Genomic DNA, 23,594 nt, shown 5'->3' on the forward strand with positions numbered 1-23,594 from the left:
GCTCTAAGTTCATGTCAGGAAGTGGGTCGATCTATCTATACATACTTGGATATACAGTCGTCGTATACTGCATATCGCTTCGGCGAGAGGTCGGTGTAAATGAAATCTACTACTACTACCGCTGCTGCTGCTGCTGCTGTATTGGTAGATCCTGTAAGCCCTCGACTGTCTTGGACCGGACCATGGGAATAACCACGAGAAGCCAGCGGGTGGGGCTGAACACTCGGCTTCCAGGTCCATCGCCCATCTCCCATCCCCGAAGCCGCAAACTCCGCAATCTCACCCGAATACCCCAACGTCGAGGACTTTTATTTTGCCGAGGATGATTTTCACGATGAGGATTACTTTCTCGTCTCAATCACCTACGACTACTCCACCATCACAGCCCGAGCTCGTTCGTTCCAAGGGATAGTGCTTACTAGGGCCACTCCGCTCCAACTGGCCCAGAATGGCTCCCATTACCGACCTTCAGGAGTCAGCAATATGGCATGCTGTTTTACCTACCAATCGACCAAGCACTTATCCACCTTTCAATGCACCCCGTTCAAGGAAGTGCAACAACTACACGAGGAAGACTGCATATGGCAGATAATCTCGTGCGATTTAAAACATCACCTTAGAACTCCCCACAAAATCCCCTCCTCAACCACCGCATTCTCCTCCCCTAAACGGTCAACTCCTACCGCCGATTCTAGTACATAGGCTATAGACGACTCCAGTACAAAGTCTCGAACTCAATCCACGCCGATTACATTTACTATAGCGAAGGAACGGTTGAACACTAACCTAGACTGCCGTTTTAATCCGCTACCCGCCATAATAGACCCAGAGCCTTAACAACCTCCAACAGCCCACCCTCCTTAGCCTCATCAAACGATACTGTCCACCACTTCCTCGCCCCAAAACCAACAAACAACCCATGCTTCCGTCCTCCAGCGACCTATCACATCCATACCGCAACCGACTCCTCTAGTGCAAGAACCTTTTTTTCCCGCTAACCCCATACTCACAATTGAAGATCTTCATCTCCGTTTTCACAATAAACCGTCACCGTTCCAGCTTGAGAATAAGACAAGCCAACACCCAATCAAACGAACTCGGAACAAAACCGCATCTGTCACACAGTCACTGTCCAGATTCTTAGCCTCTGCTTTGCCCGCGTTCTTGCGGTTCCTAGCAGAGATGCAGCCAGAACCGGATAATTCGTATCCGTCTCATCCGCAATTCCACTACAGCCGCGCCATGAGGGCAGCCTGGCAATGGAAACGGCAATTGGCCACAATAGGCCGTGACGAGGCTCTAAGTTCATGTCAGAAAGTGGATCAATCTATATGTACATATGAAATTGCTAAATGTTCTTATTGCACAAAGTGATTGTTTTTTTCAATTCTGGTGCACATATGTTTTGCCACTTTATTTGCACCTATATCCAGTATCAGAAGCTTAACATTTCTAGCGAGAATCATTGTCTCTAGTACCAAATCATTTACGAGAGATTTTTCGAGATTGCAAAAATTGAAATTTTAGAGAGAAGCGAGATATGGCAGTCTTGTAACGCATTGAAAGGTCCGCAGAAATCGTATATCAGAAAATGAATGAACGCCAACCTATCTCATAGGCCTTCTCCTCGATTTGAAAATTTCAAAACATATTCAATCGAAGGTAAGGTATAAGACAATTGGTTGAAAATGATTGATGTTAACCACGTATAAAGAAGCGGCCTTGTGAAATCATCAAACCCTAAATCTGAACCTTGGCGAACCGGAATAGCTCTATAATTTCTTTTTTCTGTCTTTGATTCATTATTGTCTCCGAGAGAACATGAATTAGCTTTGTGAAACTAATGAGGCTAAGCAAAAATAGTCGATGCTTCTCTGCGAAGATGTATATCCGCAAATTGAAAGACAAGCTAGTTTTTGGTTGGATATGTAGTTGCCCTTTAATGGGATTTACCTCCGCTCCGGAGGATCGAACTTGATGATTGTTGGGTTCTCTATCTTTGTCAGTTTTATTTGGTAAGCTGCCGCTCCTTAACTGAGCATAGAATTGGTTGCTAGATCCAGGACCGCTAAGGACCTAATCATGAACAGGATCATCCTCTTCTGGTTTATCGATAGCATAAGAAATGCAGTAATTCCTAGTGTATAAGTATTCCAATACTGGACTAAGGATATCTCCGATATCCTCTTATATCTCAATATGGCCCGATATATATCTTGGATTTAGAATAAGATGTTGGAGTCCTTACTCCAATAATTTCGCATGTACGTAGAATTTTTTTTTAGAAGGCCCGACCAAGAAAGTGATTACTAGAGACCTGAAAATGCTTTTTATAGATTAGCATTGGCTTGAGAAGTAGCATGAGCACTTACTCTAGGTTCAGCTTTAGCATCTTGATAATGATAGTATAGATCTATTCTTCTGGGGAGATACTATAGATTAGACTAGTATTACGAAGTTTTTCTTCTAAAATTATATAGCTATTTTTTCTTTATTCATACAAAATAAGACATCATTTAAGAACTTACTTAGGAGTAATAAATTTTCACTGCGATGAAACGTGAGCGCTCGGAGAGCCAATAATTCCAGGTCTCCCATATGAATTGATCATTTCTCTCAGTAAGAAAATAGCCATAGATAAATGGACACATTCCCACACTAGCAATTATTTATCGACTCCTTAATTAAGTGATCAAAGCATGGTAGGTAATGAGACTAGCCAGCAGATATCCCATATTATACACAGTCATAGTCCTATTTAATGCGAATGAATATTCTGGTTCTTGGTAAGCCCCAAATCATAGAGAATATTCCACTAACTCAATTAAATTGAAAAATAGAGTGATCAAACTCAATGATATGGTGATAAGATCTAATCGCCAAAATATTTCATTCGAGTTCTAAGTAAATTACCATGAAAGTATGGGGAACTATTTTTAAAATTATTCAATAGCCCAAGAAAAGAAATCATTAGGCTTACTCTCTGCTTTTTACATTAGGTTTAGTCCGAAAAGGAACGCTTTTAGAAACGATCATAGTCGGCATTCAATGCCATATTTTGCTTAAACCTTTAAGACTCCTAAGCAAGGAAGTCTTTCCTCAGAATTAAGTGGAAAATGAGCTCAATGACAAGGAATTCATCGGCAAATTAAACAGTTTGAAGTATTAATTTGGCCAGAACTGGCTAACTAAAGTTGATAGAAAGGATGCTTAAATACGGGTTCCTGAGAAGCCACAGAAATTTTCATGCTCATTTCATAAAATCTTGGCCAAATTCTGAATTACGAACACGAGGAGTAAATTATTTTGACAAGCACCAGATACGTGGAAATTTATATAACAATACCATATGTGTGTACTTGATTCATGGGGAGAATATAAAAAGGGTAAATATGTGGCTTATTGTGATATATTATGGCTGTGTGTAAATTACATTACGTACCTTTCGGTATAATGCCAAGAGACCCATCATAGACACGCGCCTTAAACTGTTATTTCATGGGAGATATAGGGAAAACATAATGTAAAGACTGAGGTTCCAACGATATTCCACGAACAATAACTTCGTTATATATAGGAGAAAGAGTTACGATTTAAAATACCTCATTTCTGGCACAAGCTCCGCCTTTATCTAACGAACTACCCAGGTTTTCGTAGTAGATGAGAATAGAGGCACGTCAAGATATATGTACTAACTTGGAGGAGTCAGTTCATCGTATACAAAAAGAGCATGAAAGAAATCCTTACAGTCAAAATTAAAGACCCAGTCATTTAAGATCAGTATCTTAAAGCTCCTCTAATGAATAGATAATAGCGCTAATATGAAATGTCATTCCCATAAAATTATAGGCCTTAGTCGTAAAAATGTTCTTCCTCTACTATGCATCTTTCTTTCCGTTGAGTAGAAGCTAGCGTGCCGCATTAAGCTAGATCGCTATTTACGGGGACCTCTAGGATAATATCCTCACATCTGCGTTGCATAAGTTTAGCTTCGAATCGTAGTGCGAGTCGTAAATTCTCAGATTCATTATGAGATGCATCGAAATAATCGGAAAGTTGCTTCAAAAAAACTACCATGTCGTTGATAACCTCCACGTTAATCATAACTTAGTCCTTTCGATTTCTCTTTCGCCCCGCGTGAGTCTAGGTTTAGGGCATCTTTAATGCTGATATTAAGAAGACTTTGTTTCTCGTAATGGTCATTTAGCGACGTTGACTCCTAAGAAGTCGCCACTTCCGTGGCTATAGGCGAAGTGGCTATAGCACGCCTAGGAGCGGATAGATTGTATGATAATTAGTCGATCTTATGTTGGCGGTAATCTTAGAGAGCCACGGAATCGGGCCCGTTAAGCCGTAAACGCCCACGTCGGGAAAGTTTAAGATCTTCTAATGAATAATAAACCAAAGTAATAAAAGTCGGTTCGCATGATAAAAAAAGTGACTAGCCTACCTCTGTTACTCAACGGAGGGGCGGTCTCCTTAGAGGAGTCGGCTGGGTACATCTTTCTGAATCCATAGTGCTTTAAAATCTAAATAATATCAAAATACAAGATTTTTTGGGGTTTTAATATCGAGAAGTGCGGTCCTTCTTATCCTGACACTAGATGCATTTTGATCTTTTGATCTCCTATTCAAGAGTAGCGATCTCCCTGCTCTTCCTTTTGCTTTTACCGACTTATGGGAGCGTGCGCTTGATGAAAATGATTTCAGATTCGATATATAATATAAGTCGAAATTTATTGTCTTAAGAGTTTAATATTCTCCACGTCACATATACTATGCGTGATATACTCTTAACCCTTATCTATTTTGAGTCTCGCGTATAGGAGGGTCTATAATTAATGGTCAGGAGGTAAGAAATAGTCAAAGCGCGCCAAAGCATAATCGTTTAGTGTGGCATATACTAAGCTCCTCGGACTAGTCCGTGGCAAAGCTCAATTATAATTTCAATAACTTTAATTACTGTTGATACTTGGTTCCCAGGAATTGGTTAAAGATGAACACGCTTAAGCGAACTATAGTACTTCCTAGGAGCATTCGTAAAGGTCAGATAGGGGATACTTAAGGGGCAGCTGAGAATAGATGAGCAGTGCGTGTTCTTGGGAGCAAAGTGCTAGGTAGAAGTTGATAGGCCAAAATCTGCTACCCGGCCTATTTAATCACACCTTTTATTGTCAAATGAGGATAGTATGTAATAAGTGGGAATGGCCACTCGCTTCAAGGTGGGAGGATGAAATTATCGTTTTGAGCGAGTGGGGCGCTGAGGCAGCGTAGTGAAACTCGTTTTATTGGGGTAGCTCACGCATGTATATTGGCCTGCTGTGGAGTACGCTCAGCGAGCGAGTCACGTTACTGCGCAAGCTCAGTGAGCCGATCAGTCTGCTCAGGCCCGGCTCACCGAGCATGGGCAAGGCTTACGTAAGACTCACTAATCCGATCACTGAGCCGGAGGCCGTGCTCAGACCTACTCAGTGAGTAAAAGCGGCGAGAGGGTGAGCACTAATCCAGAAATGGAAGCTAAAAAATTGCTGAAGGAAATTCGGTACATAGGTTAGTTCATTGTTAGGACTGCCTTACATAATCACGACTCCACCTTTGGTTTCCGCTGGAAACAACGCAATCTCTTGTCCCCGATTCAATTCCCCGGTTTCTGACATTCCTGAACATATTCACCATGTCAGCTCGCACAGTGATCGGTGGTCGATTGAGCACCTCTGCCCTTAGCTCCCTCGCCACACCCTCCACACGCATCGCATCCCAGCAGCTTCTACGTCTCCACTCGACCGTTGTCCGTCCCTCTCCGAACGTTGCGTCCAAGCTCTCCATCCAACAAAATGTCCGTCCTGCTCCCACAGTGTCGAGCCGCGCGGATCTGCGTATGAACTCCACCTCTTCCGCCGGTAAAGATGATGTGAAGCTCGACTGGAACTCTTTCTTCAAACTTCGCGCTTCCCGCCGCCGATACTCCCTCGCATCCTCCATTGCGACCTCCCTCGTGTCTACTACCGCCGGTGTGCAGATTCTGTCCGCACAGGATCTTGAATCTCTTGGTGCGCAGGTGATGGGTCTGGATCCGTTCGTCGTTTTGGGAATGGCGACAGCTGCCTGCGGTGCCGTCGGATGGCTCCTGGGCCCGATTGTTGGCAACGGACTGTGGGGCCTGGTTTACCGTCGGTTTGCTCCCTCGGTAGCAACAGTTAGTTTCAAACCTTGCCTGCGCGATGACCGCGATGACAAGATAACTTTTGCTAATGAGATAATGTGTTCAACAGAAAGAGAAGGAGTTCTTCGATCGCATTCGACGATTCCGCGTTGATCCCTCGACCAACTCCATCGCTAACCCTGTCCCGGACTACTACGGCGAGAAGATCGGTAGTGTACAGGGATATCGGCAGTGGTTGAAGGACCAGCGGGCGTACAACCGGAAGCGCCGAAACTTCATTGCTTGATCTCTATTTTCGAGACGTTACCACTGCATGTTTGTCTATACGCCTGACCCTGCAACTCGCAGATTTTTGACCAAGGCCGGTCGCTTTCTTTTCTTTTCTTTGGATTTGGATTGGTGTTTTGTGCTTTTTATTCAATCTCATTAGCGGTCTGGGCGACCTGGGGCATCATATTTGTATTTGAAAATGACCTTTGATAGCACCATCACCATCTTCAATTAAGCTTATCTACATAACTGATGATGGTTCTTTTGACCTTGCTTCCGATATAGCGCTCGCTCTATGGACTCGACTGACCATAGGGGTTGCCTACAGCTTCGACGGAGTTTGGGCCTTGGGAATACGGCCAGTGTCAACCTCAGTCCACCAAGGCACGTGTGCAGGCACATCGTCATCCAAGTTGGCTCGGAAGCTAGGTTTCCGCTTCTCGAAGAACGCGGTGACACCTTCCTTCTGGTCGCTATAAAACCGTCAGACGTGGACTTGCAGTCGAAACAGATGGCATATACGTACGCTGATGCGAACATGTGGTAGATCGTCTTTGATTCGACCAAATGCGCCCCCTCCGGAGAGCCCACGTTCCGCCACATCATTGCCCGGTTGAGATACGACGCAGTCGGACTGACATTCTCGGCAATCTCGGTGGCTAGTTCGAGAGCTCGAGGCAGCACCTGGGAAGCCTCCGGCATGATTTCATTAAATAAGCTACCGAAGTGTTTTGCGGTGGGTGGGAATACAGCACCGGTGCTGACGAGGTAGCTAGCGTTTGAGTGACCGACCAGACGAGGCAGGAAGTACGATGAGCATGCTTCCATTGTGATACCGCGGCGGCCGAACACAAACCCGTATTTCCCTTTCTCGTAGGCAATCCTGGGCGTAATTAGTATATATGGCATGGATATCGGTGCGGAAATTACTGGACACTCACCGTATAATGGTGGGCAGAGTCATGGTCATGCCCACTCCCACAGCAGATCCTTGCATAGCTGCGATAGTAGGCTTGCGGCAATGATGAATCGCAAGTGAAACGCGCCCACCACTGGCTATGTCAATGGAGATTTACTTGTATCTCTGGGGCTTCACGTACCCATCCCGGTGATCCGCCGGTCTCTCTTTGCCGACATGTCTCGTAAATCCAATATCCAGATCTGCACCAGCGCAGAAGGTCTTACCAGCGCCAGTTAGCACGATGACCTTGACGCGTTCATCGACGTCAAACAGGGCGAACAGCTTCTCAAAATCGAAGACCATTTGTCCAGTAAATGCATTTTGGTTCTTAGGGCGATTCAGCGTAACCACAACGACGGGAGTCACAGTTGAGGCACCTGGTGGATGGTGCTTGACGATGACATGACCAGACGTAGGGACGGTCTCATAAGAGGCCGGGAGATCTAACGGTTTGGGATCGAAGATCATATTGAAGAAGTATCAGTGGAGAGGAATAAGGGTTGATTCAAGTGGAGTGAACAATTTTTTTTACGTGGAAACTGGACGATTATATCTATTATGATTACTCTCTAGATATTCTCGGCTCTTGAAAAGCCTCGGCCCGTCACTGTGGGGAAGGGGGGTTTATGCGGGGTATTAGTACGTAGCTTTGTTCTGAGAACATAGGGAAATTGGAATGAATACAACACCAAGAAAGATACGGAGACTGGACCTTCAATTGAATTAACAGATTCTATCAACCACTGTATCCGTCGGCGTCAGTGGATGGACCCCGACAATGTTGGTCTCTACATGTATACGGAGTTCCTATTTGGGCATCAGCCTTCTACAGTTGGAGGATTCGAAGACAGAGAGTTCAGCCAGGCTGACTTCCACCAGACTGAGATATTAGGGATGTTCAAATCAATCACTTCGAAACAGTGTCTGGATCCTTTGAGCTGTTGACGCACAAACCCAACGCCGCTCTGGTCCTTTCATTTGAAAACCACCTCACACGAAACAATGGCCACAAATCACTGCTTGGAAGGGAACGATGGTTCCATGTTATTTGAGACCACCATTCCAGGGTTCAACGAAAGCCCCTGCTGTGTTGGAACAGGTCCCTAGTTCTGGACCCGAACATCACAGATATCCACACTCGCCCACATCGATTCAAGTCATTCATTCACTTCGATCAACGATGTTTGTAACTACCTTGCTCTTTGCTCTGTCGGTTGTTACCAGCGCAATTCCCAACCCATCCAGCTACTACCTCGACCTATGTCGCCCGGAGACATTGATATCCAGTATTTCTCACCCCTGACCATAGATTACCAGTCTGAGGAAGCTCCGGACTTCCGCATTGTTAGCATAGTGAGCTGGTGGGCAAACGGCATGGCTCAGGTTGCAAAACCACAATGCCGAGACGGACAAGAGTGAAGGGAAAATTATCTTCGCCCAGTTTCAAGGTCCACTTGACTCTTCTCGCCCAGCCGAGCATGTTGGCCCGGCAAGTAGCAACACGAATGTCAATATTGGACACACGAAGCACTGCACTGCCCTGGTCTATAGCTAACGACTAAGGCTGCGGGTGTCCTGTGTATATCCGACAAAAGCGAGCCGTATAAAATCGATTTCTCGTTCAATCTGGGGTACCAGCCTGGATGTTATGCTGGCAAGAAGAAAGCCCCTGGGAATGGCAGGGCAATGGCTGCAGAAAAACCTCATTTGACAAATACTGTGGATGTCGCTCCTTATCAGTTGTCAGAGATAGACTTTCCTCCAGGAGCTGTAGATAGGCATCTGTAGATAGGCATCTGTAGATAGGCAAATCGATCCCGATCCGTCGTTTGGCTCATGACCTCATCGGGGGGCTCTTGGCGCGGAAAAGATTTCAGTGGACCCAGTGCGCACCATCCGCGGTAGACAACATAGGAAAACCGCCTCTTCCCTTGTCTGGACCGGACCATCTTTCAGCAGATATCAAGATCCTCTCTCTTTTGCATATATCACTGAACGCAGATCCAAGCAACTGGTCACAACGCGGAGCTAGAATCTGTTCTGCCGTCTCCCCCCACTTCCCCTCTAAGCTCGTTCTCGATTGCTATCCCCATATCAGATCGCCATGTCTGGTCGGAATATCTCATACGGTCGCGGCGGAGCCGGTAGGTACTTCCGAGGTCTGGCTTTGATTAGAATGCGCTCTGACCTTACTCTTACTAGGCAACATCTCCCGCCAGCAGTCTGCTACCACGCCGAAGGATCTCGTCACTCCAACCATCAAGCAAGAAGTCTATACCACCGGTCGCGGAGGTTCAGGAAACATGGTTCAGAATGACCCTGAACGACCAGAGATCGCTCGTGAAAGTCAAGACGTGGAATCTCCGCCCTTGCGGGCGCAGCAGATCCCCCACCATACTGGCCGAGGTATGTAAATCCAATATGCAGGATGAAGTTGTGCCTTCGAATACTGATCTCTTTCTTTTTCTGTTCTTCTAGGAGGTGTCGCAAATGCCTATATTCCGACTGCTGAAGAGGAGGAGCGCGCTCGTCTGCAGGAGGCTGAGCTTATGCGTGTGCGTACACAAGACAGGGATCGCATCAAGGATATCGAACACGAGCGACAGGAGTTGCGGAATCAGGAACCCTCGACCTAGTCAGTTCTGCGATGAATGCGACAGAGCCTCTGGGGTGCAGTGTTCTCCCATTCGGTACTCGGGTCATACTGCTCTCAGCACAACCATCACAGACAACAGCCCTGGACGGGAAAAGTGAGGGAAGAAACTGCCAGAAGTGCTGCGGGCAGTACTTAATGCGGGGTTGTGCTAGTCTCTTATCTTTGATATTAATATTTTTGCGTTTTTTTTTTTTTTTCCTTTTTTCCTTTTTTCTTATCTTTCCCAACTCCTATCGGCGGGTACCACTTTGTGCGCTATGGGTTTGGCGCACGGTGTCATCATAGCTTTCGGGTTTGAATGCTTTCACTGATTATCTGGCGGCTTATAGATGCTCTATGGACATTAGGTCTCTATCCTAAATACATCGCTCTCATGATTCGTTATCTAGATATAATTGTCCCGGCCATGCGGTACTTTTGCAAACATGGGACCACCTCCAGTCACCAGTCGGATTGATATGATTATTCTCGTGGAATTGCGATCGTGCAGTCTACCAGCTCTGCGATATGGATCCTGTTAAGCTTTCATTTTCGGCAAAGACCATCCCATAGCATCTGCTGGCCAGCTAAGCAGATCATGCCATTCAGCGTCCAGCTCATTCACGACCTCTTTCAGTATGCGGGTGGCCCAGTCTCCCATCCACCATGTCTCTCGCAGATGGTGCAGTATAACGGCAAAGTGGGCAAGAATAACGAGAGCAAACGGCTTCCGCTCGCGAACCAGTTCTGGAAAGCGAACGGGGATGTAAAAGGTCCAGCAAAAGGCAAAATCCTTGGGCTCGCTCCCACTCATCAATTGCTCGAGGAAGGTGTCCAGGTGGTTAATCGTCTCGGCATATGTCTCTTTCTCCTGAGTGAAGTCCTGCAAGGCTTCACTTTCATTATACCGTCGCAGGGCTAGAATAACCAATTGAGACATATTCGGCAACCTAGGCCGTCTTTGTTGAGGGTGAGCCAACGAATGAAGCTCGCCAGTGCCCACACGGTCCAAGGATAACACCATGGCACTTATGAGCCACCGAGTGAGCTGGAATACCTCCAGAAATTCATCGAGGATCTCAGGCGGTTCGTCATCTTCTTCCAGTCCATCGTCTATCAGACAATACGCAAAAGAGAACACGGTCATGACACTGCACAGAGCAAAATGGGCATCACACTGGGCGTCTGTAAGCTCTTGTGTTGTGTCGAGATGGATGTCTACTAAAGCTTGGCTTTGATGTTCGCGCGCCGCAAGTAAATATTGCCATTTGCGTTCCGGGCTTGCGGATGCCCCGGATAACTGCAATGCTGATAAGGCCAGTAGTCCATGTCGAAGAGAGGGAAATTCTAGCGACAATCGAGGGATGACTGTTTGCCACAGAGTCTCGGTGGCGCGATCCTTGGCCATGGAGCGATATGTCGTTGTACACCAGTGCATCATCAATTCGAGGTCCTGTAGGCCCAGGGTTTCCTCCATATTCGCCGGCAAAATTTTGGGAGACCCCTTCGTTGATGTAGTATGAGCTGGATGAAACCTGAAAATGGTCCTAGCCGGCGATGAGTCGGGGCAGACCGAAGTAGGCGTTGACGAGCCTCTTGAGGCTGCCAAGGCCCGAGTTTTTGCGTCTAATCGAGTCATGCGAGGTCGACAGGTCTGGCCGACCATCTTTCGATCTACATAGTGGGAGCAGGTCGGTTCAGAGAACTATATACGGTAATTGTCAGATTAAAGCCCTTTTCTTTTGGCGAGGGGTCACGATGCAGGAGCTATGGGCACGGATCACACGGATCACCCATTGGGAAGGGCATTAGACCTACCTGGTTTTCGCTTCTCAACGTTCCCTGACGAAGTCTTTTACTCGACGGCATGATTCGGATCGTGACTAGATTTCGATCGTTTTGTTTTCTGGTCTCGTTTGTCTCGGGCTGCATCGACATCTATATAAGCGATAGGCAAACAAAGATAAGAAGAAGAGTCAACTCAAGGCAGTGGGGCCATAGCTCATCAGGTCAATCTATTCTGTGAGAAGGGGACCGTCCACCATGCAGTGAAAAAAAAAAAAAAAAAAAAAAAAACAAAAAAAAAAAAAAAGTAAATCGACACAGAATATCCTAATTTGGCAAATGCAGCTTCACTCGGATGACATAACTGGGCCGAACTCCCCTTGCCATTGTTAGCTTTGTTTTCTAACCTGCAGGTTGGGTCCGATGTAAAGGTCCCGAATCAAAGGGACCAATGAGAAGGCGACCAACATGAGCCTATTTAGTCAAGAGTCCAGCACGTAAGGCGCATTCCAAGGGGTCTCCGGCGAGTCCATGGATTTGATAGGCCGAGGCTATCCACATGTGTTAGTCAGCGGGCCATGCGTTTTCCACATCGAGGCAAACGCAAGATGGTCCGTGCAGAATGAGTGCTCAATCCTGCCGTTGATCTACGCCTTCCTTCTACATGGCACGATGTATCTTGGTTATTGTCTTGGCCATGAAATCGCCTGAGTCGCAGTCCCCTGAGTCGCTGACTCGTGTAATCTTGTTCCTGAATCACCGTCATGGCTACTAATTTCCCCCCACTTTGGCGGGTTCAGCCTTCCAGCCAGAAAGGGGTTCATGACCTTTCATGTTCTATCTTTGTTCTCGAATGCCACTAGGATTTGCCACCGGTCGCAAGGTCCCGACTTGGCTATCATTCAGCTTGCATCCTTGACGTCCGCCACGCCTCGGTCTCCAACCGATGCCCTTGCTCTTACCCGATAGAGCCACTCGCTACAACTTTTTTAGTCCAGGGCTACGGCTCCGTTAAGAGTCAGCAAGGGGATAAAACCTTTTCCCTCGCTTGTTATTCTCACGGCGAGGTCAGCTTGATTGGCACTGGCTAGAGGTCCCTAAATACCCTAACTGAATACGGTATATGCGTCGTCTCTTCGAATGATCCTACTGTACGCTACCCAAGTCAAAATGCATGGTCCCCAAACAATTTTCCAATGTGAATTCAGGGTTCAGCGAGATGATTGTTTGGTTGCTTATTTGCGAATATGCATGTCATCTCGACAACTCAACACCTTTGTACTCCGTACGGGTCAATGCTTCAAATCGGCATCTAGAATCCTGGATCGTTATGTGGCCTGTGCGTCACGCGTGCTTTTCCCGTACTGTAGGTTTCGGATATGTGGGAAACTGTTGGCTGCTGAGTGGAGATCGCGATAAAGCTGAATTTCTCCCGAGGTGAGGAAAATTGCAGTCTAGGTGCAGCTCAACGTAAATGACCGTTTTTCATGCAAGAGAGGGACTGATTGCTGTTGACCCGCATAGTCGGCCTTGTCAATTGCTCAGACTAGCTGCGGGGAGGACCTGATCGGTGCCCCACGAGCTACCAAATCGAGAAAAAGCGACTCTGTATCTTGTGGGCCCACTCGCCCCTCCCGGATCATGGAGTCACCCCAGTGAGCAGAGCCAGTCATGTTCATCCACGCAATAAACGTGACATGACCAAGTGGCGGCGATGATAATCAGAAAGTGCTTCAACTGCATGCTCGGTTCGAACACCTACCAAAGAGCGGTATGACAAATGAGACGCATGGACCGGGGACCACAAGATTGATACGGATATTCTGTGATAAGTCGAAAGCGTATGTCGCGTGCGTATCTGTTGTGACCTCGGGGGGGGGGGGGGGGGTGGGGGCTTAGGATGGTCTCCAAAAGGCTGTTATCTACTGGGTTAAAATTTGTAGGAGTCACCCGCTGGCGCCATTCATTTCCCATCCGAGGTAAGCATTGGAGAGATGATTTTCTGTGATCAATTTTCCATCTAGGAAGGAATCTTTTAAGAATTCGCAGATATTCACTGCATGGGGCCTGATGTATCGGGCACCCCTAGTAACAAGATCCGGCCTGCTTTTCCTGGTCGCGCCGACGTATTGAACTGCCTAAGGCTTTCAACTCCATACTTTAACCGAGTGAGTGGTTACCTTTTTGGTGCGTTGGCGATACCTCAGACCTCTCATGGTCGTGCATCTTTCGCATGGGATCTGTATGATTTGAACTTTTTTTTCCTTTCGTGGTTTGCGTGCAGCCGTATGCTGGCACATTCACAAACTCAATACCAGCAATGTGAATTAGCGAAGCCGATAATAAGCGGTCCGTTGGTGAATTCAAGCGGATCTGTTCGCTCTAGCCTGGGTCCTCCGACCGTTGAATTTTGTAGTATATTGGTTTTGGAGTTGAGAAAAGACTTATCGGTCGCGTTTCTTTCCACTGCAACCGCAATGCTCTTCACCTCGATAGATTCGGCGATACCTATGATGCAATTGCCAGAGATCGAAGTAACAATACGATTTGCGGCTATTCACATCTCGCATGTTTCACTTGTACTACCCCATTTAACGATGATAGTGAGACTTTGTCTTGATTGCGAGAGTCATGCGGTCATGAGCTTCTTCGTAGCTTGGTAGCTTCTCATGGGCTACTTCTGGGCAAGGAGTGGTCGAGGTGGGGGATGTAGCTTGTAGTGCTAAAGAGCCATCAGGAGGAATTTTTTGCAGAGGTTCGGGCGCTGTAGCGTACACTGATGTTGGTTAGAGGTATCGACAAGACATTATTGTACCCAGAAACTTGGCTGGCGCCGTTGACACTAGGGCCAAACTCTGATTCGAGCGGGGATTTACCCAGATCCACTCTCCACGCGTCAAGGGCACGGATCCGCTCGGACTTTTATAAAAGAGGGTCTGCAATGCCCCTTCCCTTTCAAATTCATCGAGTTGATTCTCACGGGGCTTCTCCACAGTCTGGCAGAAGAAGCCCAGCCTGGTCGGATGTCGCATGCCTTGAATCCGGGCCGATGATATCAGTCGTCGTGGGGGATGACTTGTGTGGCTGAAGGGCTCCACTCAAATAGATTAAAAATGATGAAGGGATCGATCATGATCTCATCCGGCCGAGACCCGTGCTCGCCATGTGGCGTTAACATCTTTGCCCGGTTTACAGTACAAGCATCATCCTTGGTCCCTTGCGATCGGAAAATACGGTCGAATCCACGGAGAAATTGTTTCGCTGAATGATTTGTCGCCTCCGTTGCTGAGAATCATGCTCTGGTGTAGAGGGGATGATTGCTGCACAGTTAAGCACAGTTACACTGTACAATGTCGGATCTGGCAAGCGTTTGATGTAATGATGACCACGCTTATCATGGGAGAAAATCATGCTGCACCGTCCTACGTCGAGGCCGACGACGAACCAACCATGGCCCAAGTTGGGGAGCCTTCAGCCACACAGTACAGGCACAGCGCGTAGAGGCAAATTGCACAAATCTATTTCAGTCCCGCTCTGATTCGTCCTGTCATGTTTGATGCCGGGTGGCCAAGTTGGATCCATGGGTTGCGACCTGCCAATAACCGGGTTAAGACTGCTGGGTCTTTCCCCCGTGTACATGCGAGGTACAGGCACTTGAAACGTGGGCGCTGAACTTGTCACGTCATATTGGAAGGGAAATTGGCCAAGTAGGAAGGGTCGAGGAGGATAGCATTAAGATAGATCTGAATTCTCCGGACATGACGAAGCCATCGAAGCCTACTTCCTCGCTAACCCCAGATTGGTGACACGGTGGTCCGCGTCATGTTGGACGGGACTCCACTTGGCTTTCAATGACTTTTTGGACCCACAAGCCTTGATTGGTGACTGGTGTGGCCAGACACAAGGATCGGCCCTCCTCAAGGGCACGTTTCCATCCATTCTAAACCTGCCAGACCCACTATGATGATACAATCAATATCAACGCTCGGTGGCTCCTTGTCCACTACGCACTGTGTACCCTGCAGAAGGTTTGGATCGATCGACTGGGATTGGAGAAGCAACCAGTCTCGCGATGATATCAACGGCCATGACGTAGTAGGCTCTGTCCTGTACCTGGGATGCGATCGCAAGGTATATAGTGTGCCTCTTTCACACGAGTTCCTGGTCTTTGTATATTTCACTCTCAAGTCACTTGAAAAGTTCTTTGTTAATCTCTATATTCTTCTATATTCTGAATTCTACCTCGATCTATCCTGTACATTATATCTACCTTCCTGATACGACTTTCACGACCTCAACTGTGTCAAACAGAGTTTACGCCTTCCCAGTCATTGATTTAAACCGCCCACTCTACTCTCTTATCGATTCTTAAGCTTGGAATTTGTTACATCCACGATCCAAATGTCGTCCCCTGCAGTGAGCAAAGCACCCCCCAAGCTCGGTTCAAAGGCCGGAACCCCCTCCAAACTCCGCAAGGGTTCCGGTTCGAGCGTCGCCTCCAAACCCAGTGTGACTGAATCCCCCAAGCCCGCGAAGAAAACACCCTCCCGCAAGCTCGCTCCCAAATCGCCCAAGCCTATCCCAGACGACGAACAATCGATCCCCGAGACCCCGTCACCCAAATCGAAGAAGAAGGCCCCTTCATCTGAGCAACGTCGCCCTATCTCCCCGCCCGATGATGCTGCGTCCCAGGCTTCTGGTTCTGCAGCCCCTCTTGGTGGAGCCGCATCTGGGTTGACTGGCAAGGCTAAGGGCCTTGCGGGACAGGCAAAGGATACTGTGAATGATGGAGTCAAGACTGCCACCGATGCTGCTCCACTCGACCTCTCTGCATTAAAGGGTCTTTTCGTCTCGGATGGTGGAAAGATTCTGGGTGAGAATGGGAACCCATTGGGGGAAGTGGTGGAAGGTGATCCCGAGGATCTGGTCGGTCAGGCTGTCGGTGATGATGGCGAAATCGTCGATGAAGATGGCGATTTGATTGGTCGCGTGGATGTCCTCCACGATGCTGTTGACCAGGCTCAGGATATTCCCGACGAAGCTCAGTCCAAGCTCGGTGAGGCCCAGGATGTTGTCACTGACCTCGCGGAGCTGGAGGGTCTACCTGTCTCTGATGGCGGGGTGATCAAGAACGCTGCTGGTCAGGTCTTGGGCAAGATTGTTGAGGGCGATCCCGAGGATCTCATTGGATACACTCTCAATGATTCTGGTGAGATCGTCGACGATGATGGTGATGCGATCGGCCGAGTGGAGCTTCTCCCAGTTGAGGAGCAACAGAAGGCCATGGAGGACGTTGTCGGTGACACTACTGAGACTGTCGGTGACGCTGCTAATAACGTCGACGGTGGCAAAGCTGATGTCGATGATGAGTTCGAGGACGCCCAGGACGGCCTCCCTGTCGATGACGAAACAGATGCCGGGGACAACGTCGCCGATAAGACCGAGGGTGCTCTGGATGATGCACCCGACGCTGAAGGTGCGACCAATGATATCGCCGACGACGCTCAAGATGCGGTGCCTGAAGAAGCCGACCAAGCCAAATCCGCCGTTGAAGGAGCTGCTCCTGATGTTGATGATGCCGAGGAAGTTGCTAAGGATGCTGCCGACGATGTCAAGGACACAGCCGACGAAAATGTCGACGGAGTCCCGGACGACGTGGAAGGCATTGCTGAAGACGTTCACGAGGCCGCAGAAGACGCTGTCGACGAAGCTACTCAGCGCATTCCTGGCCTCGATACCCTGGAAGGCTTGAAGTGCAACAAGCGAGGATTCGTCATTGACGAAGAGACTGGAAAGCCGGTCGGTGAAGTCATCGAAGGCGACCCCAAGAAGTTGTCGCGACTCGGCGCTACCCTTGATAAGGAAGGCCAATTCTGGGACAACCGAGGAAATGTCATTGGTAAGGTCAAGGCACTCCCCGTCGAAGACGACAAGGACGAGGAGGGACCATTCGCCGGCCTGGAAGGTCTCGTCGTTGGCCAAGAAGGCTTCGTCGAAGATGAGAACCAGACTCGTGTCGGAAAGCTGGTTGAAGGCGACGCGAAGAAGCTCCTCGGTCGGGGCGTTGACGAAGATGGCGAAATTCTCGATCGTCACGGCTCTGTCATTGGTCGCGCTGAGCGATGGGAGGAGCCCGAGCCTGAGCCTGAAGAGGAGGAGGCCGTACCTGACCTCTCCGCTCTCAATGGATTGAGTTGCAACAAGGCTGGATATGTCATTGGCAGCGAGGGCTTCCCTATTGCCCGAGTTGTGGAGGGTAACCCCAAGGAACTTGCCGGCAAGAAAATTGAGGACGGCGAAATCTACGACGGCAAGAAGGTCGTCGGTCGCGTTGAGCTCATTCCTGAGGAGGAATTGGAGAACAAGCCCGAAGGTCCATTTGCTGGCCTGGAGAGCCTGGTCGTTACGAAGGATGGCTTCGTTGAGGATGAGGAAGGCTCCATTGTCGGAAAGCTCATCGAGGGTGACGCGAAGAAACTTCGCGGTCGCGCTGTTGATGAGGACGGTGAGATCACCGACAAGTATGGCAATGTCAAGGGCCGTGCCGAGCCTTACGAGGTTCCTGAGGAGGAGGAAGAGGTCCCCGAGGAAGAGGATCTGTCGTTGCTCGAAGGCAAGGTTGTCAATAAGATGGGCAATGTCGTGGACCCAGCTACCGGTGCTGTCGTCGGACGCATTGTGGAAGGTGATAAGCGCCTTGCCGGTCGCAAGGTCGACGGCAAGGGCCAGATCTGGGGTGATAACGGCCAGGTCATTGGACGCGCTGAGTTGATCCCTGGTGCTGAGCAGCAGAAGGCTGAGGGTCCATTCTTCGGATTTGACAATGCCGAGGTTGGAAAGGACGGCGTTGTCCTTGATGCCGGCCGTATTATCGGACGCCTTATTGAGGGTGACGCCAAGCGCCTACTTGGCCGCAAGGTTGACGAGGATGGTGATGTTGTCGACAAGAATGGCAACACCATTGGCAAGGCCGAGCGCTGGGAGCCTGAGGAAAAGGCCCGCGATGTCAACCCTATGGCTGGTCGCAAGGTCAACAAGGAGGGGGAGGTTCGCGACGCAGATGGCAACCTCATCGGAAAGCTAACTTCTGGAAACTTGGCCACCCTTGTGGGCAAGTCCATTGACGACAACGGTTACGTGGTTGACAACGACGGTAACAAGATCGGCGAGTGCACCTTGCTGGAAAACATTCCAGAACCCGAGGAGCCTGAGCCTGAACCCGAAGTTGAGGAAGAAGGCCCATCGCCCGAGGAGCAGGAAGCACAAGCCAAGGCTGAGCATGACCGCCAGCTTGCTGAGAAGATGTGTCACATCCTTCGACAGACTCTGGATCAGGTCAAGCCTATCTGCGATATGATCACTGAGGTAAGTAACTGCTATTGACTGAATGTCAAATTCATTGCTAACACATTCTCTGTACAGAAAATTGAAAAGGCCGATCGTACTCCCAAGGATGAACTTGATGAAGAGAAGCTGGTCAAGGACGTCAAGCCTTTGCTTGAGCAGGGAGGCGCAATCCTCCAAGAGTGTAATGGTGCTATTCGCGCCCTTGATCCCGATGGTCGCATCGCTGCCACGGCCAAGGCCCGCGCTTCTTCTCGTGATGCCACACCCGAGGAGAATCAGCTGGCTGATCTGCTCAAGACTCTGACTGAGACTGTCATTAAGACAATTGACAACGGCAAGAGGCGGATTGCTGACATGCCCCATGCCAAGAAGAAGCTTAGCCCTCTCTGGGCTCTTCTCTCCGAGCCATTGTTCCAGATCATTGCTGCCGTTGGACTTTTGTTGAATGGAGTCTTGACACTGGTTGGTCGTCTGCTGGATGGTCTTGGCTTGGGTGGATTGTTGAATGGTATCCTTGGTGGATTGGGATTGGACAAGTTGATCAACGGCTTGGGGCTAGGTGGACTGACGGATGCCTTGGGTTTGGGCGGCAAATGAATCAATTGAGCGTCTTCGTTTCACATTTTCTGACTTTTGGTTGTATTATTCTGTGGTTATTTGCGTTTCTGTTTTATGGTCGGATTTGATATACCTACCTACCCGAATGGGTATGGGTTTATGTACCTAATATGCTTTGGTTTCTGAGATTTCATATCAAAATACCTTTTTTCCTATTGGTGATTCTGCATTCTATTATGCGCTAGTTTGTAGATCTGCCCAGAATTTGTGTAATTTTCCCTTTATTGGTTTGTGCACTGCCTTCGACTGGGTTTAGTACCGAATTCCAAGCTTTGACAAGGGATACAGGGGTGACCCGCGGTTAGAGGTCTAGGACAGTGAGTCCCGCTGACTCAAACTCTTTCTTCCGGTGAATTTACACACGTGGACTCTCTTCCGTGTTTGATGTGAATAAGCTTATCCCTTATCTTATCGGCCCATCGGCTTATCAGCGGCATGTTGGGCGGAAATCGTCGGTTAATGTAGGCTTTCCCCGTCTTCCCCTCCAAAACACCCGACTCCTTCTCACGGCATAATCTGAATCACGATCTCCTGATTCACCCCCGATCTCGGACAGGCACGGTTCATTATGGATGCAAGGCCATCTCGCCCGGACCGGCCGTATCAGCGGACCTACAAGGCATGCATTCCCTGCCGGCAACGCAAGGCTAAGTGCGACCTGGGTGCGGGCCCAGATGGCTTACCCATCGGCCCACCTTGCGCACGTTGTCGCCGGGAAATGCGAGAGTGTGTGTTCCCCGAGAAACGGGCTTGGGAAAGATCCCGAAAACGTGGTACGTGAGAGCCGGAAACATTCGACTCGTTGTGACTGACTGGCCTTTTGAAGCTCGATCCGTCGAAGAAACCGAAGAGCAAATTTCTCCACATGCAGAACACTATCTATCTGATGTGGCACCGGACACGGCTAGTGGAAGATATTCCCAAACCCACCAGTCGCCAACTCAGCATGCTGGCACTAGTCCTTTCCAACCAGGTTGGGCACTCAACGGACATTCAGCGTCCCTGCAACATGAACAAAGCCCTATAAACATAAGCCCAAGACCCGGCAGGGAGTTATTAAGCCATGGGAATCATTCTTCACCCCATGCTCCTAGCGAGCATCGGCACCGGTCTAATCCGAATTTAGCGAGCTCTATGATGCGGACGGTCGTCGCCAGCGGAAATGACGCCCTCAACATCCTGTTCGAGGCAGCTACAGCACAAAGCCAAGAGGACAATACCCACAATGAGCCTAGCCCTTCCATCGGAGACATCCCAAAGAATGGAAATACCCATGCGAAGGAGCGAAGTACTCCTCGGAATTTTGAAAGCCCCATACCCTTCGAGCCGGTTCCCAGAAACACGCGCCCGGTAGATCTAGTAGAAGTGTCGCAAGATACACTCCAAATCTGGCAAGCTTGCCGCTTTGTCAGGATGGGTTGGTTTACAGCTCGAGAGGCAGCGACGTTCATTGATTTGTGAGTTAGTGTCATTTCATCTCCCATGTCATTCCAACATTCTCTCAATTCTACATATCAACTGTGTTAATGATGATCTAGATTCTTTAAGAATATGTCCTGTTTATCTCCTATCCTCACTGACTTTTATTCAAATCACCGGAATCATTACACGCTCATCACTCGCGAACCAGTTCTTTGTTGTACCATCCTTATGATATCGTCTCGCTATCATATTCTCCCCGGGGCCGGGGGCGAATCCAGAAACTTTTTCATCCACCACCGTCTTTGGCAACATTGCCAGCAGCTAACGATGCGCTTGATTTTTGGGCAAGAAAAGGCAACCAAATCCAAGATTCGTAGCCTTGGAACTGTGGAGGCCCTACTGTTAATGGCCGAGTGGCATCCTCGATCACTACATTTCCCGCCAGAAACGGATGGCTGGGACGACGATTTAATCTCCGTGGGCCCAAAGCCCTTTGAGTCAACTGACTCGAACAATGACTCCGCAAGCAGATGGTTAGAAGATATGATTGAGCCCTCGCGGAGGTCCGACCAAATGTCTTGGATGCTACTTGGATGCGCTCTCTCCCTTGCACATGAGCTCGGTCTCTTTGAGACCGAGGAGGACGACTCTGAGGAAGAGGATCCGCAGTGGAAAGAGCAAATAGCTCTCCGGCGGCAGAGGGTGCAACGCTTACTTTATGTCTACATAAATCAACTTGCATGGCGCATTGGGTGTATGTCGCCAATCCCCCAGTCCCTCAACCACGCAGTTCTCGGTGGGCGAAAACCTCGAGGATTAAGTCAGCCCGGTAGCACATGGCTCACCTTCATGGACTCATGGATTGAGCTTACCAAGTTGGCGCAATCAGTCACTGATATGTTCTTTCCATCTGCAAAATTTGCCCGTCAGCAGCTTCATAGTGGCCGGTATATTGGGCTCCTTGACCATTTCCGGCCTCTCCTCAACCAATGGAAAGACAAGTATCTACACCCACACGTGCTTGATAAATCTTTCTACAATGATCTTTTTATTGAATATCACTTTGTCCGCGTGTACACCCACTCCGTGGGTATGCAGGCCGTGGTAGAGCGTGCCCTGGCAGATGCAGACTCTAGCTTGGATGAAGTACGACCGATGACGATCGAACAAACCGACTACGAATACATTCAAGAGGTCATCGATGGCTGCTGCCAGATCTTACGCAAAGTCACGCAGCTTGCAGAAACCGGGGCATTGCGGTTTTCTCCTGTGCGCATCATCTTGCGCGTTACCAGTGCATCGATCTTCTTAATGAAAGCGCTCAGTCTAGGTACTCGTGAGGCAGTGCTTCGAGAGTCACTCGAGGTACTGGAGAAAAGCATCAGTGCGCTCAAGTCCAATGCCTTGGATGACGTTCATTTGAGTACCCGATACGCCGCACTTCTGGACATGCATGTGTCCCGCCTACGTCGTAATCTGTTGGCTTCCTCCAAGACTGTTAAGAATAACCGAGGAGCTGCTAGTCGATCTTCAATGGGTCCTCCTGCTTGGCCCGATACGAACGATCGTGCCAACCAAGTCCATACCCCGGCATCCCAGGACTTGTCCTCGGATTTAGCTTTCATGCCGTCTCTAAACGAAATGACAGATGACTGGCTCTCGCTGCCTTTTGATCCATCAATGGCACCCTTCGGGATGTCTAGTGGTAGTCAATTCCCCATGTGCGAAGGCGGCGCCTTGGACTTTATTTGGAATTTACCGTCCTGATCATGTTTAATGTACATAGCTACTGATCAGAAGGACTTATCACGCCCATTCATGTTTTATAGCATTCTTGAGATACCCAATTGAAGATATTCTCCCTAGGATCCGAGATTGATCTTCAATGCATTCCATTTTTTGGTTACTTAATACTAGTTCACGCCTAATTTGTTCTGTGACTTCTCAGCTTTCTCCTATCATCTCTTGAAGGAGCAAGAGCTTGGAAGATGAAGCATAATGAGAGCTCATATAGAATCAATGGTATTGGGAGAACTCATTTAGGGCAGCGTGGTAAGACCAGTCTAATAGTCGAACATGGTAATTAAATGCGGTTGAAAGATGTTTCAATCTCCCCTTTCTAAATAATCCATATACATTGTCTGGTCTTCGACTTGCCACGACCACCTAGCTCTCTTACGCCACATATTCTACCGAACTCAACGCAGAAGTAAACCAGAGGTATACCACCAAAGCCATCACCGGTACTCTTTGACTAATTTTTATGCTCTGACATTGTCTACGAGGTACGTCAACGTTTTCCTTTACCTGCAGTCATCGGACTCCAGGCTGAGCTACTTTACGCTTCTACATACTATTCGGCCCCACAATGAACATTTTCAGTATTCTCTGAC

At 48.6% G+C, this 23,594-nt stretch overlaps 7 protein-coding genes across 7 annotated transcripts; 5 read left to right on the forward strand and 2 right to left on the reverse strand.

The window, feature by feature from the left end:
• Positions 1–99: 99 nt before the first annotated feature.
• On the forward strand, positions 100–702 carry N7484_006666 (uncharacterized protein; the record flags this gene model as incomplete). Its single annotated transcript, XM_057117084.1, has 2 exons — positions 100–153; positions 235–702. The coding sequence occupies 2 exons, from the start codon at positions 100–102 to the stop codon at positions 700–702; spliced, it is 522 nt and encodes a 173-aa protein (XP_056972967.1).
• Positions 703–5,674: 4,972 nt separating this feature from the next.
• N7484_006667 (presequence translocated-associated motor subunit PAM17) lies at positions 5,675–6,449 on the forward strand (the record flags this gene model as incomplete). Its single annotated transcript, XM_057117085.1, has 2 exons — positions 5,675–6,196; positions 6,273–6,449. The coding sequence occupies 2 exons, from the start codon at positions 5,675–5,677 to the stop codon at positions 6,447–6,449; spliced, it is 699 nt and encodes a 232-aa protein (XP_056972968.1).
• A 306-nt stretch (positions 6,450–6,755) lies between these two features.
• On the reverse strand, positions 6,756–7,862 carry N7484_006668 (enoyl-CoA hydratase/isomerase family protein; the record flags this gene model as incomplete). The annotated part of the gene is made up of 4 exons (XM_057117086.1): positions 6,756–6,906; positions 6,960–7,316; positions 7,375–7,485; positions 7,534–7,862. The coding sequence occupies 4 exons, from the start codon at positions 7,860–7,862 to the stop codon at positions 6,756–6,758; spliced, it is 948 nt and encodes a 315-aa protein (XP_056972969.1).
• Positions 7,863–9,498: 1,636 nt separating this feature from the next.
• N7484_006669 (DUF3602 domain-containing protein) lies at positions 9,499–10,030 on the forward strand (the record flags this gene model as incomplete). Its single annotated transcript, XM_057117087.1, has 3 exons — positions 9,499–9,538; positions 9,597–9,800; positions 9,873–10,030. 3 exons carry the CDS (start codon positions 9,499–9,501, stop codon positions 10,028–10,030), a joined length of 402 nt encoding a protein of 133 aa, XP_056972970.1.
• Positions 10,031–10,567: 537 nt separating this feature from the next.
• Positions 10,568–11,506, reverse strand: N7484_006670 (uncharacterized protein; the record flags this gene model as incomplete). Its single annotated transcript, XM_057117088.1, has 1 exon — positions 10,568–11,506. One exon carries the CDS (start codon positions 11,504–11,506, stop codon positions 10,568–10,570), a length of 939 nt encoding a protein of 312 aa, XP_056972971.1.
• A 4,709-nt stretch (positions 11,507–16,215) lies between these two features.
• Positions 16,216–19,758, forward strand: N7484_006671 (LEA domain protein; the record flags this gene model as incomplete). Its single annotated transcript, XM_057117089.1, has 2 exons — positions 16,216–19,179; positions 19,237–19,758. The coding sequence occupies 2 exons, from the start codon at positions 16,216–16,218 to the stop codon at positions 19,756–19,758; spliced, it is 3,486 nt and encodes a 1,161-aa protein (XP_056972972.1).
• Positions 19,759–20,347: 589 nt separating this feature from the next.
• N7484_006672 (uncharacterized protein) lies at positions 20,348–22,968 on the forward strand (the record flags this gene model as incomplete). The annotated part of the gene is made up of 3 exons (XM_057117090.1): positions 20,348–20,552; positions 20,606–21,236; positions 21,318–22,968. 3 exons carry the CDS (start codon positions 20,348–20,350, stop codon positions 22,966–22,968), a joined length of 2,487 nt encoding a protein of 828 aa, XP_056972973.1.
• Positions 22,969–23,594: the final 626 nt, after the last annotated feature.

The sequence above is a fragment of the Penicillium longicatenatum genome (assembly GCF_028827895.1).
Source record: "Penicillium longicatenatum strain IBT 33135 chromosome Unknown contig_3_segment0_segment0, whole genome shotgun sequence".
Taxonomy (NCBI): Eukaryota; Fungi; Ascomycota; class Eurotiomycetes; order Eurotiales; family Aspergillaceae; genus Penicillium; species Penicillium longicatenatum.